This window comes from Microcaecilia unicolor, chromosome 7 (genome assembly GCF_901765095.1).
Source record: "Microcaecilia unicolor chromosome 7, aMicUni1.1, whole genome shotgun sequence".
In the NCBI taxonomy this organism is placed as follows: Eukaryota; Metazoa; Chordata; class Amphibia; order Gymnophiona; family Siphonopidae; genus Microcaecilia; species Microcaecilia unicolor.
Genome location: NC_044037.1, coordinates 222,066,154 through 222,084,044, shown reverse-complemented (window position 1 = coordinate 222,084,044; position 17,891 = coordinate 222,066,154). Strand labels below are relative to the sequence as shown.

Sequence of the window (17,891 nt, the reverse complement as noted above, 5' to 3'; positions counted from 1 at the left end):
AATCCAGGGAACATAGCCAATCGTCTTTCTGAATCATTGGTAGAAGGGTGCCTAAGGAAAGCATCCTGAACTTCTCTTTGATCAGGTATTTGTTCAGGCCTCTCAGGTCTAGGATGGGGAGCATCCCCCCTGTTTTCTTTTCCACAAGGAAGTACCTGGAATAGAATCCCTGCCCTTCCTGCCCTGGTGGCACGGGCTCAACCGCATTGGCGCTAAGAAGGGCGGAGAGTTCCTCTGCAAGTACCTGCCTGTGATGGGAGCTGAAGGATTGGGCTCCCAGTGGGCAATTTGGTGGAGTGGAGGCCAAATTCAGGGCGTATCCGCACAGCACTATTTGGAGAACCCACTGGTCGGAGGTTATCAGAGGCCACCTTTGGTGAAAAACTTTCAACCTCCACCCGACCGGCAGGTCGTCCGGTACGGACACTTTGATGGCGGCTATGTTCCCATGGATCCAGTCAAAAGCCCATCCCCGGCTTTTGCTGTGGAGGCGCAGGGGGCTGCTTAGGCGCACGCTGTTGACGGGAACGAGCGCGCTGGGACTGTCCCCTTTGCCTGAGGAGGCCTTCGAGCCGGCTGGGTGTTACCTACGCTTGTTGTAGGCGTAGGGTGCAGCCTTGCCTGGCCTGGGAAAAACGTCCACCTGCTGAGGTGGATGCTGAAGGCGCCCGGTGGGAGAGCTTGTCGACGGAAGCAGTTTCCCGCTGGTGTAGTTGGTCCACCAACTGCTCGACCTTCTCGCCAAAGATATTATCCCCCCGGCAAGGGACATCCGCCAGTTCGTTGCTGGGTGCGGTTGTCCAGGTCAGCGGCACACAGCCAGGAGAGTCTGCGCCACCACTATACCTTGGGCCCGCAGCTCGAGATTGCCACATCACAGGTGTCATAGATACCCCTGGACAGGAACTTTCTACACGCCTTCAGCTGCCTGACACCTCCTGAAAAGGCATGGACTGCTACGGAGGGAGCTTGTCGACCAGGTCCGCCGTTGCTTCACATGTTCCGCATGTGAATGCTCATGTAAGCTGGTACGATGGATGCGGGTCACGAGCATGGAAGATTGGTAGGCCTTCCTCCCAAAACGAGTCCAGAGTGCGAGACTCCCGCCAAGGGGGAGCCGAGGCGGTATCCTTCGAACTCCGTGTCCTCTTGAGAGCGAGTCAACGGACTGCCGAGTCATGAAGCAATTGGGGCCGCATCAACTCTGGTTCAGAGTGGGATTCTGTATTGGGATCCCGCTTTCCTGGGGAGGGTGGGTTAGATAAGGGCTTCAGCCAGTTCCGAAGCAGTGTCTCTTTGAGGACATTGTGCAACGGCAGCTGTGAAGACTCTCTAGGTAGTGATGGATAGTCGAGGACCTCGAGCATCTCAGCCCTCGGCTCATCCACAGAGACCACGGGGAAGGGAATGCAAATAGACATGTCCCTGACGAAGGAGGCAAAGGAGAGGCTCTCAGGGGGCGAGAGCTTCCTCTCCGGTGAAGGAGTGGGGTCGGAGGGAAGGCCCTCAGACTCCTCTGAGGAGAAATATCTGAGGTCCTCCTCCTCCCCCCACAAGGCCTCTTCCTCGGTGTCGGACATGAGCTCTTGCAGCTCAGACCTGAACCGGGCCAGTCTCGGACTGCGAGGAACCCATGTCCTCGATGGTGGCGTCGAGTCGGTGGACTCCCGTGCCGGCGGGGATGAAGCTCCCTCCATCGACGGGGATTCCACCTACGTGGCTGTCGACACCGGCACCGCAAGCGGCGTTGGCGTCGGAGGCCTCTGCATCGGGCTAGAGCACGCCGGCGCCTCCATCAACGGCGCCGGGGGCGCAAGCACCCCCGGTGCCGGCAAAGCCTGGCGCATCAGCCCTTCCAGAATCCCTGGAAGGATGGCTCGGAGGCACTCGTCAAGGCCCACTAGGGTGCAGGTGCGGGAAGCTGCTCGGGTCCAGGAGACGGTACCGAAACACCCGTGGACTGACGCAGCGACACCTCTTCGACCGAGGGGGAACGCCCCTCTCGGCACTGCCGCTTCCTCGGTGTCGAGTCATCTCTGGAGGCGCCGGAACTGGTAGTCCCGTGCGCCGTGGCCGACCGATGACGATGTTTTTTATCTTCTTTCGGTGCCCATCATCGGCGCTCAGTGGCAGAGATGAAGAGGAGGTAGAACCCCGCCCCCGGCCTCGAGGGATCGGGTCTGACAGGGTTCGGTACCGATGGCCCTGGGTAGAGGGAGTGGCCGGGGCCGACTGCCCGCGCGGTCGCTCACCCCCCACCGTCGCCGGTAGTCCGGCGGGCCAATGGTACTGTGCTCCTGGGGTCGGTTGCCATCGTCGGTGCCGATTTCGTCGACATCGGTACCCGGTACCGAAGTCCGGCCGTCGACACCCGATGCCGTCGAAGGCCGGCGCAAGTTCTAAAAGCCAGTCCGAAGAAACTTGGCTCACACCTGTGTCCGCTTCCGCAAGCCGAGACACAAGGTGCACGTCTTGGTATTATGCTCCGGGCCAAGGCACTGGAGGCATCAAGCGGGGGTATCGGTTGAGAGATCTGCCGGCCGCACCGACCACATTTTTGTGAATCGCTCGGGACCTTCGCGGACATCGACGGAAAAATTGCGTCGGCGAAGTCAAAGTCGTCGCTGGTGGCGGTGAAAAGCACACCCGAAAAAGAAACGACCCGCGCGGCCACAAGGCCGCAACGAGGCGCCCCCGCGGCTAAAGACGCGGGGACAAACTAACTTCTTTTTTTTTTTTTAACACAGAAAATAAAGAAAAGAAAGAGAAAAAAAGCTCGCGGCTAGGCCGAGATCCGGTTTCCGGGGCTGACAAAGAGAGAGACGATAACATGTCTCTCTCCAGTGCGGAATCGAAAAAGACTGAGCGGGAACGGTCGCACACGGGCGGGAAGACGGCCGCGGTGGGCGTGCCCTGCGTGCGGGACCGCCCGCAAAGTTTTTGTTCGGTGGTGGGGGCTGCCGTGGACCTCAACCCAGTCGTGAGAACAAGCAGCCTGCTTGTCCTCGGAGAATCACGAATACACTAAGAGAATATAAGCACATAAGAATTGCCATATTAGTTATACCAAAGGTCTATCTAGCCCAGCATCCCTCTTAACAGAAGCTGAGGTGCTGGACATCTTAAGAGCCAGAAGAACTTGAGATTCTCAGACATACTAATTTTCACTGGCGTTTATAGCCAACTTAGCCCCAAAGAGTTCAAGGCAAGCTATATTTAACATAAAGGTGTGAGCAAAATCTAAATAAATAAACTATTCCAGCCATAACAATACACATTTGAAATAATGGTATTGTGTATATTTTTATTTTGTTACAGCACTGTCAAATCTTGTCTAAGAATGCAGAAAGAAATAAGAGCCTTTGTACTAAGGGTGCCTCTATACAAAATGTTGACTCACAGGGTCTATGATCATTGTAGCACTTGGGTAATACAAATGCAAGTTTCTCTTCTTGTAGATGTCCATCATGGGCTATGATCTTATCATTAAACAGCCAGCCTTGCTCAGCCCTCCCTAATTAGTGGTTTTAGATGCAGAGAGTATGTTATTGTGTGTCACCTAGGTCCAGATGCACTAAAGTTAACGAGCCATTAACGAGCAAGTAGTAAACTGTGGCATGCGCTAAATGCTTCTCCGAGTCATTTTCCGATCACGGTAGCCGCTAACGAAAACGGAATGCAGATGAACAAATTAGTACCCCAATGTGTATAAATCGTATTGTAATGAGATGCATTACTGTTTTCTGATTGCATAACTGTGGAAAATCTAATGGGAGGTCTACACCTCTCCTTGGGGCAAAGGAAAGAATCTGAAGAAAAAAATGTCAGGGACGTCCTTTACCCTTAAAAAAAAAAAAAAAGGATGTCGTACTTCTTAATTTTTACTCTCGCTCTTCTGTTTTAAATCTTCCTTGGAGACATTTTTCCCTTCCTCATCGGCAGCTGAAGAGAGGGCTAACACGATTGTGAGGCCCCTCCACGGCCTCTCAGCCAATCACAGCGCGTTTAGCTGACACCAGTGAGAGCTAAACGCGCTGTGATTGGCAGAGCGGGTATATTCTATAAACTGTGCACATAATTTTTAGAAACACCCACAATCCACCCATTCCATGGCCATGTCCCTTTTTGCCAGCACACATTAGAATTTACGTACAAATATGCTTAGCAAGTTGTGCTAAGCATAATTCTAATTAAAGTCAATTAGTGTCAATACGTGAAATATGGTCTGAGCTTCTAGAATGGTAATTGTTTTTTAAATTGTGAGAAATAGAATGAATAAGAATTAAAAAAAAAAAAAAAAAAAGAAAGAAAGAGAAGCAAAACACAATAGAAAAGGTCACCATGTGATTTCAGAAAGAAATGTTTTACCTGGTAAAAAGCATTTAAAAAGCCAAAACATCGCCTACAAGGAGCTCACAGGGCAGTGTGCAGTGTAAAAAAATACATAAGCTTTAATAAATAGACACAGTTGTGTCCACAAAAGGTAACCATTCTATAGTGCCACAGAAATCAAACAAACACACATGCAGGAAGACAAAAAAAGAGCCATCTTGTACCACTCTCACAATGGAAAACAGCCTTCCTTTAAAAATGAAAACATACCAAACAATTTTAAAGATCTAATGATACGAATCACACTACCTTCTCTTACATGAGCACACAGTTATGGAACGCACTACCTATAGACGTGAAAACAATCAACGAAATAACTATCTTCCGCAAATCTCTGAAGACATACTTCTTCAACAAAGCCTACAATGAGAACCGATAACCTCAATAATCCACCTCACCAACCCACTCAGTTATGAAAGCCCACCTTCTATAACTACCCTAACCACTCCCTCCTTCTTCTCTCTTCCCTACTTAATCTCTGCACAATACTAACTGTATCTGATATCCTGGAATGACAATGTTAACAAAACTATGTAAGCCACATTGAGCCTGCAAATAGGTGGGAAAATGTGGGATACAAATGCAATAAATAAATAAATAAATAAATAAAAAGGATACATGTTTCCAGAAAAGGGAGGGGGGAAGGAGAGAGGACAAAGACTACTGTAAGCAGACTTAAAAAATTGTGAACACACACAAAGTAAGAGGTGATTTTAAAAAGGCAGGAACTATTTTCCAAAACCAATGTAAAAGCACCTCAAAAGACAAAAAAACACCACTTACCTTCAAAAAATGCTGAAAACTATCTGAAGTGTGAGAATCTGCACCTGCACAACTCCTTCTGTTATAAAATGGTAAAACTGCACCAAAAATGGCAGTTGACCTCACATGGGGTCAAATTTGAAAAGTACCTAAAAAAATGTCTAATTAATAGAAAAATAAAAAACCAGAGAGCTCATGTGGAATTATATCTTCTAAGGAATACAACAGCTTTGTCCCATTTACAACCTAATCACTAGTGCAGGAACAGCAGAATACCTTTGTGGATGGTGAAACCAAAACAGCCAACCTTACTTAATCCCTGATCAAACTCCTTAGTTTCTGTTGCTCTGTTGCTATTTGGGGGCTTTAAAAAAAAAAAAAAAAAGCTGGTCAAGCCACATTGAGCCTGCAAATAGGTGGGAAAATGTGGGATACAAATGTAATAAATAAATGGCCCCAGTGGCCCACACCACTCCACTACCTATGCATTACTATACAAGAAGCATTTTTATTTAAAATGCCATTAAGAAGGTTATCAAAGCTGCCAGTAAACCACCAGAAACTGAAATACTTAATAGATCTACATAACAGATCTGTTCTTCTAATATATACTATCATCCTTTGACAGACCGTAGAAATAAGCTAGTTTCCGCACCCATTTTGGCTGACATCCATAACAGGAATCCTAGTTTCCAGTAGTTAGACTCTGAGGTAAGTGGCTTGAACCACCAATTTCATTTCAAATAGAACTAGCTCACTGATGACAACTAAGGAAATACCAGCCTGGTCTGGATTTGACTTAACGACTTGCAAAATAATGGCACTGTTTCTATGCCAAAAAAGTACTTAACTGGTTTAGCATAATATGAAATTTATCTAGCCCACGAACACCACTTGTATATGTGTATATACCAATATATAAAAGCAATTGCAGCACTTCCAGTATAACATTTCTAAACAGTGACAAGCAAAGTGCTCTAATTTCTAATAGCCCAAAACAAACAGCTACATGGTATTACAAGCAAAACACACACCATTTTGTTTCTTCCATTTACACTGTGAAATTACTAACATGTTAAAATGATAGGTTTAAAAAGAGAATCTGGAAGTATTTCCATTGATACAGATTTATATAAATCTGAAGCATACCTTTTTATAGTCTGCATTTGGGAATGTTATATATTGTTGACTACAGAATGCTGCAAAGTTTTATGGCCATTTACACAAAGAAGCTATAACAGTTAAACGAGCTCAGGCAGTAGGTTTCAGTATCACAAGGTGCCAGCTGTAAAGAGTTATGGCTAATTGAATATGGAACTCCTGCTTAATCAGATAACTGCTCTATTTCCAAATGAAATGCTATTTCCATACGATCTGAAAATGACTTATTTTATTGGTAACCAGAGATAGACAATATAAACTGTAAATAACAGTAAGTGCTTGGCTTACCCATTCCAGGCATCGTGGCAGGAGATCCAGGACATCTTGGTAATATATTTGACTGCACTGCTGGTGAAACAGTTCTCTCAGGCGGACCACCTGGAGCTGATGTGTCCCTCTGTGGAGTAGGAGTTCCTGCCAGCAGAACTGGAGCTTGCAGAGATCCCTGGCTAGGATCTACAGGAGTGGATGTAGTTGTATTTCTTTGAACTGCAGTCCGCTGACGAAGTTCTGGCAGAAAAACAAAGCATATCAAATTTAAATTTGTTATACTATACTGCTTTTACTATTAAAAAAAATGAAATACAGGAAAGTACAAAATACTACTTGACAGTTTATGCATAATTTTCAGTCAAACAGAAAACTTACATTTGGAGAGGCCAACATACTAACGATAATGCAGTCTTAACACAAATCTGCATTAATCCATTTCACCCAGAGGCTTAACTATGCCCCAGGGAGGCGTAGTTTTAGCTTTTAGATTGTCAGCAGGTTAAGATTATGTTAGCCTTTTTGGGGGGATAGTGAAGGCCCAATGTGGCCCACAAACCCGAAACCCTCTTTCCCAAGTGCCAGCAAAGGTCTCAGTAGGGACAAGAATCTCCCTTTTAGTCTTCTCCTTTCCTCCTACCAAAACAAAATGCCCCTACAGGACAAAGCCCATTTCATCAAATCTCCCTTACTTCCATTCATCAAACAGGGCCCTAGTAGATCAAAGCAGCTCCTACTGCCACCAGCATAAGATGAGCTAGCACAATTTAGTACATCAGAATGGATGGGGCAGGGAAGAGAAGGGTAGAGGCTACTTTGCTTCTTTCACTTCAGTGATGTTAGACAATGTAAGGTGTAAAGTATATCCATGGAGGAGAGGGAGAAACAAAAAAGGAGGGGCTTATTTGGCCCATAGGGGCCATTTGCTGGTATGTGGGAAAACAGGGGGTTCATAGTGGCTCATCAGGTCTTCCACTAGGCTCCAGAGGTTAACAGAAGCATGTTACCTCCCACACATTCAAGTTTGTCTTTTAGTGCACTGGATATCTGAACAAATCAATGAATTAAAACATGAAAAACTGGGCACTAAATGCATGTTAACAGCTGGCTTTTAACGTCAGCATCTCCAGCAAAACTCTGCATTAGAAACATAACCTTTCCCAGGCAAACTTAATGAGCTGTCCTGAATGCTTAGAGCAGTGGTTCTCAAACCAGTCCTTAGGTTGCAATGGACATTCTGCACATAAATTTTTCATATGCATATTTACTGTATACTTTATATTTCTACTACTATGTAAGCCACATTGAACCTGCTATGAGTGGGAAAGTGCAGGGTACAAATGTAACAAATAAATAAATATGCATATGAAAGGCATTCCAGTTATGTTAAGTTTTCAAAACTTTTTTGACTGTAGTATGTAAACTGTACTTCTGTATCTGTTGTATATGTGTCCATGTTAAAACTAATGAGATGGGTATCTTAATTGCTCAGCATATTAACCCTCAGGTTCAAGATATTATCTGGGACAAATAAGGGAGGTATCTATTATTAAAGGTTATGATTCATTAGGAGTTGGTAAATCTTTATGTACCTAACTCTGATCAAAAGATTTCTTTGAAGAGATAGATATCTTACTTAGGAATAGGGCCAAGGGTCACCTTATTTTGGGAGAGGACTTTAACTTACTTTTGATGCTCAGCTTGATAACTCAACACTAAGAGTTCAATATGGGAAGACTGATAGGAAACGCCTACAGACAGACACTCTTTGAGACATAGGATCTACTGGATCCACGGTGTGATTGCTATCCCTCAAGATTGCACATGTTATTCTGTTGTTCATGACTCCTACTCTCACACTGATTTCTGGGGGGGGGGGGGGGGGGGGGGGGTAAACCGTGAACTGGTAGCACAGATCTGAGGTCTTTATTGAACCTAGGGTGTGGTCTGACCATGCCCCAGTCTTTTTATCCTTGAAATGTGCCTCTACTTGCTATGGTAGACGCTTCTGGCATTTTGCTGATGGCCTCCTTTTGGACCTGCGCAATATCTCCACTTTAGAAAAGGAAATATGAGAGTACCTGCAGCTCAATACAGGATCGGTGGACTCTCCTTTCATGCTTTGGGAAAGTTTAAAGGCGTGTTTGAGGGGCAAGGTCATCTCCCTTACTGCCCACAGCATAAAGAGTGAGAGATTAAACAGGAGACCTTGCGACAGCAACTGCCTAATTTGGAAGCAAGTCATAAAACGGGGGATGGGTCCAAGGTCGCAATTGTCCCAGCTAGCGGGGTTACACAATGCTATCCGAGACCTAGATCTTGAAGAAATACATGAACAGATTCAAGTCACCCAGCAGCAATACTATGAATTAGGCAATAGTGCAGGGAGGTTTCGGGCATTTAAACTGCGTAAGAGAGCATTGTGTAATAGAATTACTTCCATAAAAGATCCCAAGGGGAATGACTGCAGAGACTCTTGGGCAATACCGCAAATATTTATAGATTTCTATAGGAAGTTATATACACCAGACTTGGTATGCAACAAGGACCAGATTGCCCAGTACGTGCAAGACACTGAATTACCAGTGCTGTCTCCGGGTGAGGTTGAACATCTCTCCTCCCCGATATCGGAGGAGGAAACACTAAAGGCTATTAAGTCCCTACCCTTGGGAAAGGCTCCCAGCCTTGATAGATACACGAACCGATTTTACAAATGCTTTAGGCAACTGTTGGTGAAGCCCCCGACAGAGGCCCTCAATAGCTTACAGGAGGGGGAGGAGCTGCCTCTCTCCTGGCGAATGGCAGGGGTTACTCTTATCTTGAAACCTGGCAAGGACCCAAGTCAATGTGGCCACTATCCTTTCTGGATACAATTTTCACCAAAATATTAGAGAGACGGCTGTAAAACTATATAGGCCGGCTGGTGTGAGATGATCAGGTGAGGTTTATAGAAGGGTGCCAAACCTTTGACAATATCTGCAGAGTCCTCCATCTGATATGGTCAGTCACGGAGAAGACTTCTGCTCTGTTATTAGGGACAGATGCGGAAAAAGCATTTGACAGGGTGTCCTGGTCTTTTTTGTTGGGCAACCTGTCGAAGATACGCATCCAAGGGCGCTATCTGGGCTGGATCCATTCAATTTATAATAAACTGCTGGCTTGTCTGCAGGTTAAAGGGGGGTATACAGAAGATTTTGAACTACATTGTGACCATAGCAATGAAGCCATTGGCTCAACAGATTCAGCAGCATAGGCTCATACACGGCACCCGATGTGGATCTGTTTACACTAAGTTATTGTTTGCAGATGATATCTTGTTGGCCCTTACAAATCCACACGAATCCCTCTCCAGTGTGCTCTGGCAAACTACGGTGTCAGGCTTTAAAATTAATGCCACCAAATCTGAAATTCTAAACATATCAGTAGATGAGTCGGAGAGCACCTGGTTGCGAGCCTATTTGCCATTCAGATGGGCCACAGTGGCGATAAGATTTATCTTGGGGTAAATATAACAGCGAATAAAGCATCCTTGTATGAAGCCAACTAGCCCTTGCTACTTAGGACAATATGGACTGATTTAGAGAGATGGGAGAATATGAATGTCTCGGTTGGGAAGGATACAGGGGGTAAAGGTAATGAATCTTCCATGTCTGTTTTATTTATTTATGGCGGTTCCTATCCAGCTTCCCAAAAATTTTTTCCGTACTCTTAATAAAAAAGTTTTCCAATATATTTGGAGACATAAGCCCTCTCGGGTACAATGATAGGTGCTCTTATCAGCCCAAGAAGAAGGGGGGTATGGCAGTCCCACACTTCCGATATCATATTTACGTTGCGGCTCAGCTTAAATCCTTTTTAGGATGGCATAAAGATGGGTCATAAAATATGAGTAAAGACGGAGCATGCTCCTTAGTCTTCTGATATCTATACCCAACTCCCATGACCTCCTGGGGGGGGGGGGGGGGGGGAGAGATTCATACTATGATAAAAATAGTCAACCCCTACTTGCAAGACACTATAGAAGCTTGGTTAGAGGCACGGGGCATCTCCTGAAGGGTCGCTGTTATTTTCGAGCTACACCCTTCCTAGTAGCATGGGGGTTCCCCACAGGTGCCCAGGATCCCCGCTACCAAGCCTGGGCAAGTCAGGGCCTAACGTATCTGGGCCAAATGGTGGAGGGGGGAAAGATAATACCCTTTGTGGACCTAACTGAAGAATTTGGCCTAGGTCCCCAAGATCTTTTCTACTATAGGTAGGTATCAGATTTTCTTAGCAAGTGTGCCCTATCAGAACCGGTGCAACCGGAGACTCTAATAGAATAGTGGCCAAGGGTGTGTGTCTCGATTTTATCGTGCACGGTTACAGCAGAATGCCCCACCCATTAAGTATATAGCCTTCTGGGAGGGACAATTGGGGAATTACCTATACGACCAAAGAATGGGAGGGGATATTCAAACACTTTCTTAAGCTGTCTACAGCAAGTCATTTAGTAAAGAACGGTTATAAAATGCTGTACTATTGGTATCTCACTCCAGTTTGCCTTCATAAAATCTATCTGGCAGTCTCTAATACTTGCTGGAGGGCCTATGGAGATATGGAAACATTTGTACATATTTGGTGGCTTTGTCTGGGGGTAGTAAGATACTGGGACATGGTATTCAACCTGATCTTAGAAATACTGGGGCTGCCCATACCAAAATCTATGGGCTGTGCACTGCTTCATATTAAACCAGAGGAGCTTCCAGGAAAATTTGCCCCAGTGGCATTACATATCGTGACAGCTGCCCACTAGCAGTGTTTTCTCCCATCAAGATCATAGGTGCTTGCTAAAGTGGACTATATGTGCCAGATGTCATGCCTTATAGCCTTGAGACGAAATAGACTGCAGTTGTTTATTCGCCCCTGGGACATTTATTTAAAGTGGCAAGAGCAGAGACATTCCTGAGCTATGGTCGCCAAATCTCAAGAAAGATATAGTGGAATTGGAAAAGGTGCAGCGAAGGGCGACTAAAATGATAGCGGGGATGGGACGACTTCCCTATGAAGAAAGACTAAGGAGGCTAGAGCTTTTCAGCTTGGAGAAGAGACGGCTGAGGGGAGACATGATAGAGGTATATAAAATAATGAGTGGAGTGGAACAGGTGGATGTGAAGCGTCTGTTCACGCTTTCCAAAAATACTAGGACTAGGGGGCATGCGATGAAACAACAGTGTAGTAAATTTAAAACAAATCGGAGAAGTTTTCTTCACCCAACGCAAAATTAAACTCTGGAATTCGTTGCCGGAGAACGTGGTGAAGGCGGTTAGCTTGGCAGAGTTTAAAAAGGGGTTAGACGGTTTCCTAAAGGACAAGTCCATAAACCGCTACTAAATGGACTTGGGAAAAATCCACAATTCCAGGAATAACATGTATAAAATGTTTGTACGTTTGGGAAGCTTGCCAGGTGCCCTTGGCCTGGATTGGCCGCTGTCGTGGACAGGATGCTGGGCTTGGTCTCTTCCCAGTGTGGCATTACTTATGTACTTATGTTATGAGGGGGGGGGGAGGGGGTCAGCCTTACTGGTATGTTAAGCATTGTACCTAAGAGTTAAGATATGACTTGTAAGGGTAAAAAAAATTGTTTATGCAAAAATTCCCATAGCAACAGCTACTGATGTAGTTTCATATGCATTTCCACACTCCTTCCCTTTGACTACAAGTGCGCAGAGCTCCTCAGCCTTGTCTCTAGGCAGACTGTTCACAAACTTTATACCAGTGATGTCGTAAGTTCTAGCTTCCTGTCTCCACCATCTGTTGGCAGGGGAGCACAGCCTTTTCTGGATTGGTCTATCAGGATAAGGAAGAGTCACTTGAGAATAAGTTTCATCACTTAAAAATCAGGCACACCTATCAGTATATTTACCAGTACTGAATAATATATTTATTGCTTGTGTGCAAATCACAAGGGGGCATGTTTGGAACAAATCAAAACCGTCAAGGGCTAAAAGACAGTTTGGTCTAGACTTGTTTCAATCACAAAAGGTGCCCTAAATGACCAGATTAACACTAAAGGGATTAAGGCATGATTCCCCCCCCCCCCCCCATTTAATCCTCCAGTGGTCACCAACCCCCTCCCACCCCCAAAAGATGTGAAAGAAACAGTACATACCATCCTCCATGAGGGCTTCAGATGTTATGGCCAGTCCCTGGAGTAGCCTAGTGGTCGGTGCAGTGCAATGTGGAGAAGAGGACCATATCCGAACTGGTACACTTGTGATAGAATGTGTGATCTCTCCAAAAACCACCAAAAACCTACTGTACCCACATAAAGGTGACACCTACAGCCATAAGGGCTATTGCAGTGGTGTATAGTCAGATACAGTAGGTTTTTGGTGGGTTTTGGAAAGCTCACCATACAATATAAGGGGGTAATTGTGAGATATGCAACTGGGACCTTTTATGTAATGTCCACTGCAGTGCCCCCTATGGTGCACCACTGCTCTGCTTAGATGTCTATGTGGCCAGTCTACTAAGAATGCTGGCCCCTCATACATTCCAATGGCTTGTTTTTGTACATTTTTCCCTTCAAAATCAGTCCTTAAAGGTAGACACACTGAGCACAAAAACATCTAGCAAATGGCTATTTTCGAAACAAAAAGCTGGATGTTTTTCTGGTGTGAAAATGGCCACATTCACTACTGAATTTTCAGACTTTTTCTGCAAAACATCCAAAATTGGATTTAGACGTCATGTTGAAAATGCCCCTAAACGTCATTTAGTTTGTTTTGAAAAAAGTTTTGTTTAAATGTGTATGTATTGCATGATGAAAAAGGTCTTTAAAAACCCAAAACCCTAGCATTAAGATTAACAAGAGGAGTATATTATTACCACATTTCTTTCATTTCTAGATTTGCTCATTTGCTTTTTTAGATTCTTCTGGCAACTGAGAATCCACTATTATCACCAAATGTTTTAGGAGGCCTGGTAATCGGAAGCAGCTGGTTAGTGAAACGGACTGTCTCCAAATCCAAGCTGTCAATAGCTTGCCAGGAAACATACTGGATCTAATTTTTGTTTTTGTACACGGAGACTGTTAGGCACAGTACGTGAACAAAGGTAAAACATCTGTAAGTAATTCCCTCTGCTGTGTTTCATGACACTAGGAGTGCTGCTGCTATGAACTACAGTAGTCATTCAGACATTTGCACAAAAACTTCTGAAGACCATCCTACCTATTTATATGAGCCAAACTATTTTGGATGACTGGCTGAGAAATATCCCCAGCATTTTAGAAACCCTCTATTTTAAGATATTTTTTCAATTGCATACAACTGAAATGTAATATTACAAGAAAAATATAATTTTTGTGAAGTTAGATGAAACTTCTCTTTGAAATACTAACTTACCTTGTCCAGGTCTTGGAGTAGCAGGTTGCCCAGATGGTATTTCCTGTTCCTATAAAAGATAAGATGATCATTTTTATCTATACAATACTTTATTATTTATAATATTTGCCGCAAAAATAAATGAGAAGTTTCTTACTTTTGTCTTCTTTGCATCCGGATCAAATCTTTCAAGAATCAGTTTAGCAGTCTTATAGGTTTCTTTTTCCATTACTTCTTCAAGCTAAAAAAAAAAAATGAATTCCATAAATCAAATCATTCAAGAATTACAGGAACTAGTTTGAAAAAGTGGCATCTAGCAACAGAAATGTTGAGCACAGTACATACAGACTTTATCACCAACATTACGTTGCCTATGCTACCAATATGGCATGAAATATATACACCATAAAAACTATATATAATGAGTAGATTTTAACATCTAATCTACCACTTGCACTTTACAGCTTTATTGCAAGCAAACATCAAATATTGCTAATTGTTTATATATAATGAGAAGAATAATTACATGCACCAGCTCCAATAATGGAATGTGCAAAACGCTATCAGCTATCATTATTGGAAGTTATTAGACATGACAGCAAATGACAGGCAATTCTTCAGATTTATTTCCTCATAGCACTTAATGCTATTAATTTAAAGGAGGTCGTTAGCCAAGTGCTGTACAGAATAAAGTCTCTATGCCAATTAACTGCTGTCAGCATCGATTTTAGATTATTTATTAGCAGAAGCAATTAGCTTGCTGCAAATGCTGTGAAAACTCAATAAATAGGAAAACATTCATGGAACTCATTCAAATTACTTGGCTAAAAAGCTTCCTCTGTATCGAGTGCTCAAAATTTCTTCTCAGAGAAAGACCAAATGTCAAGAAACTATATAAAAGTAAAGTTTTATGCATATTTTATAGATCATAATTAAAGCATGTCATCATAGCATTAGATTTACATTGAGCTCGCTTTTATAAGCCAATGCAAGATTTTAATTAAAATGGTTCATCATACTTATCTTATCAACTCTTAATGATAAAAGATGCAGGGTTATGTATCTGGACTGCAAAAACCCAAGAGTATAGTATAGGGGGTGAAGTACTTCTGTGCACGAAAGAGGAACATGAGTTGAGACTAATCGTATCCGATGATCTTAAGGTGGCCAAACAGGTAGAAAAGCAGAAGTCAGAAGGATGCCTGGGTACATAAGGAGAGGAATGGCCAGCAGAAAATAGTAGTGATATTGCCTCTGTATAAGCCTCTTCTGAAATCCCATTTAGAGTACTGTGTACAGTTCTGTACTCCCAAGTAATGGAAAAAGAGTCAACTGCCTGAATAGGAATATTAAAAAGCAAAGGATTCACAGTAGAATTAGGGTGAAAACCAGTAACCCAACACGCAATAGTCTTAGATGCATTCAAAATCACATTATGAGAGATAAGCCAATCTGATACGGCAATCAAACATAGCTGGAGAGAAGTTAAATCCATGGAGACTGAAGTGGGGGGGGGGGGGGGGAGGGGGGGGGGGGGAGTCAATGAAATTATCAGTATAGAAAAGAAACCAGATATTGAATCCTGGATAAGAGTAGCCAAGGGACAAAAAATAAAAATGAAAAGAAGAGAAGAGACAAAAGAATGGATCATTGAGGGATTCCACAGTGGAATATGACTGTAATGAGACTGAAAGTGGAACATAAGGTGCTAAACCAATACTCTCAAGATGAGAAAGAAGCAACTTACAAATCAATCAGATCAAACGCAGAAGAAAGATCTAAAGAAACTAACAATTCTCATAAGGTCCTCCTGGCTTGTCACATTCAGTTCCCTGTTCTCCAGGCTTATACTTTACATCCACGGGGCTTAAGTCATTTCAAAACACTAATCATTTAGAATGAGAGCTGCCTCCTTCATCCCAGTCTGAAATCACCAGCCCTCTTAGTATGGAAGTCGAACACCTATTCAAGGCAAGTTAATTGCAGCTAGATAGCCAACTCTCAGTCATCTTGTGTCTGTGAAGAACTTTTCCATCTGTTCTCATGAATGAACAAGACTTTTTTTTTTTTACTGTCTTCTTTTGACACCATATTGTACTACTTAGAAACATTTAGGGCTCCAAACGCTCAATCGGAGTACATCTCGGTGCTCTTTCCTCCTCTTTCCACTGTCTTATTTATGAAATGGCTTCTTTCTGTACTCTGGGCCCTAAGCTCCATCCTTAGATCTTAGGAAGCCACTGTTTCAATCAATGGACTTTGATTTACTCAAAGTATAATACATAGAAGGTGCCCTTCCTAGATGCAGTTACATTGACTAGAAGAATGTGAACTTCAAAGGCTTAGAGGGTCTTTCACCTATGTGCTAGTGCATGCTAATAATTAGTGCACACTAAACGCTAGATACACCCATAAGACTATATGGGCAGACATCATGTGATGCTAGGCTAGCGCGCGCCAAACACTAGATACACCCATAAGAATATATGGGCAGATATCACGTGATGCTAGGCTAGCAAGAGGGTGCCACAGAGCGGAGCTCCCAGGCCCCTTGCTTAACATCTAACCTCAAATAGTTGCTATTCTTCGTTTTATTACAGATATTAGCCTCTGGAAGTGCCTGGAGATAGGAAAGTGCAGTCCTTTCACTTTACTCAAGCTAATGTCATCAAAATCGCAGAAGAGAGACGGAACGCGAGGCCGCACAAGGTATGCAGTACACTTTCTCCAGGATGGGCTTATGGTTTCAGGAAAAATGTTGGTAGAACTGACTATATCAAATAGAACTCCGATGCTTCCTTAGGAAGGAACCTGGGGTGTGTGTGGAGAACTACTCTATTGTGATGAAACTTAGCGTTAAGGTGGATCTGTTACTAGGGCCTGAAGCTCACTGACTCAAAGCTGAAGTGACCACCACCAAAACCACAACTTTCCAGGTCAAATACTTTAGATGACAGGTATCAAGTGGCTCAAAAGCAGTTTTCATCAGATGGGCGAGTACAATGTTGAGATCCCATGACATGGTGGGAGGTTTGACTGGCTTCGGCCTAACCCCTGGTAAGCCTTTCCTCAGCTGAAAGGTACCCACCTCTACCACCGGCTGCCTTTCAGGTGCTGTGGAGGACTTGCAGCTCATCTGCATATCCTTACAGCCTTCTCCGGGGTGACACCCAGGTCCACTCCGATCCACTCAGGGCCTCCGCTCTAGGTGCCCAGCGCTCCCATCAGGTGCTGTGGAGGACTTGCAGCCCTTCTGCATTTCCTCATAGCTGTATCCAGGGTGACTCCAGTTCCACTCCGGTCTTCCCAGGGCCTTCTCTCCAAGTGCCCAGAGTTCCCAGGTACTTTTTGGCTAGGATCAGGCGACCCTCAGGGGGAGGAATGCTGGCTTCAGCCTAACCCCTGGTAAGCCTTTCCTCAGCTGAGAGGTACCCACCTCTACCACCGGCTGCCTTTCAGGTGCTGTGGAGGACTTGCAGCTCATCTGCATATCCTTACAGCCTTCTCCGGGGTGACACCCAGGTCCACCCCGATCCACTCAGGGCCTCCGCTCTAGGTGCCGCGCGGCATTTTTCTCTTTGTATCTAATCTTTTTCCAGTTGCTAAAGTACCTTAATCATTTATGGCCCCTATTCACATTCTCTTCCTAGCTCTGTCCCTTCCTAATCTTTTCCCTCACCCCCTACCTCTCTCTGCTACAGGAACTCACTTCCCATCCATTGACTTCATCACCTCACCTTCTCTCCTACCCTCTTCCTCCCTCTTGGCTTTTAATCTCCGTCTCTTTCTTCCCTCCATTTTGCCTTCCCCATTCCACCTAAATACCTCTCGCCTTCGACGCCTTCGTGGCCACACCTCTCCTACTCTCCTCCGCTCTCTTTTACTCCTTCTCTTACTCTCAGCTGGTGACATCAATCCCAATCCTGGCCCTCCTCACCAACT

The 17,891-nt window shown here is 44.4% G+C and overlaps 1 protein-coding gene across 1 annotated transcript in view; it reads right to left on the bottom strand.

The window, feature by feature from the left end:
- The window catches only part of LNPK (lunapark, ER junction formation factor), a 100,988-nt gene that overhangs the window by 29,523 nt on the left and 53,574 nt on the right, over window positions 1-17,891 (bottom strand). The window contains 3 exon segments of the mRNA XM_030210122.1: window positions 6,604-6,825; window positions 13,971-14,019; window positions 14,107-14,190. Of these exon segments, the coding sequence (XP_030065982.1) occupies window positions 6,604-6,825; window positions 13,971-14,019; window positions 14,107-14,190 (355 nt within the window).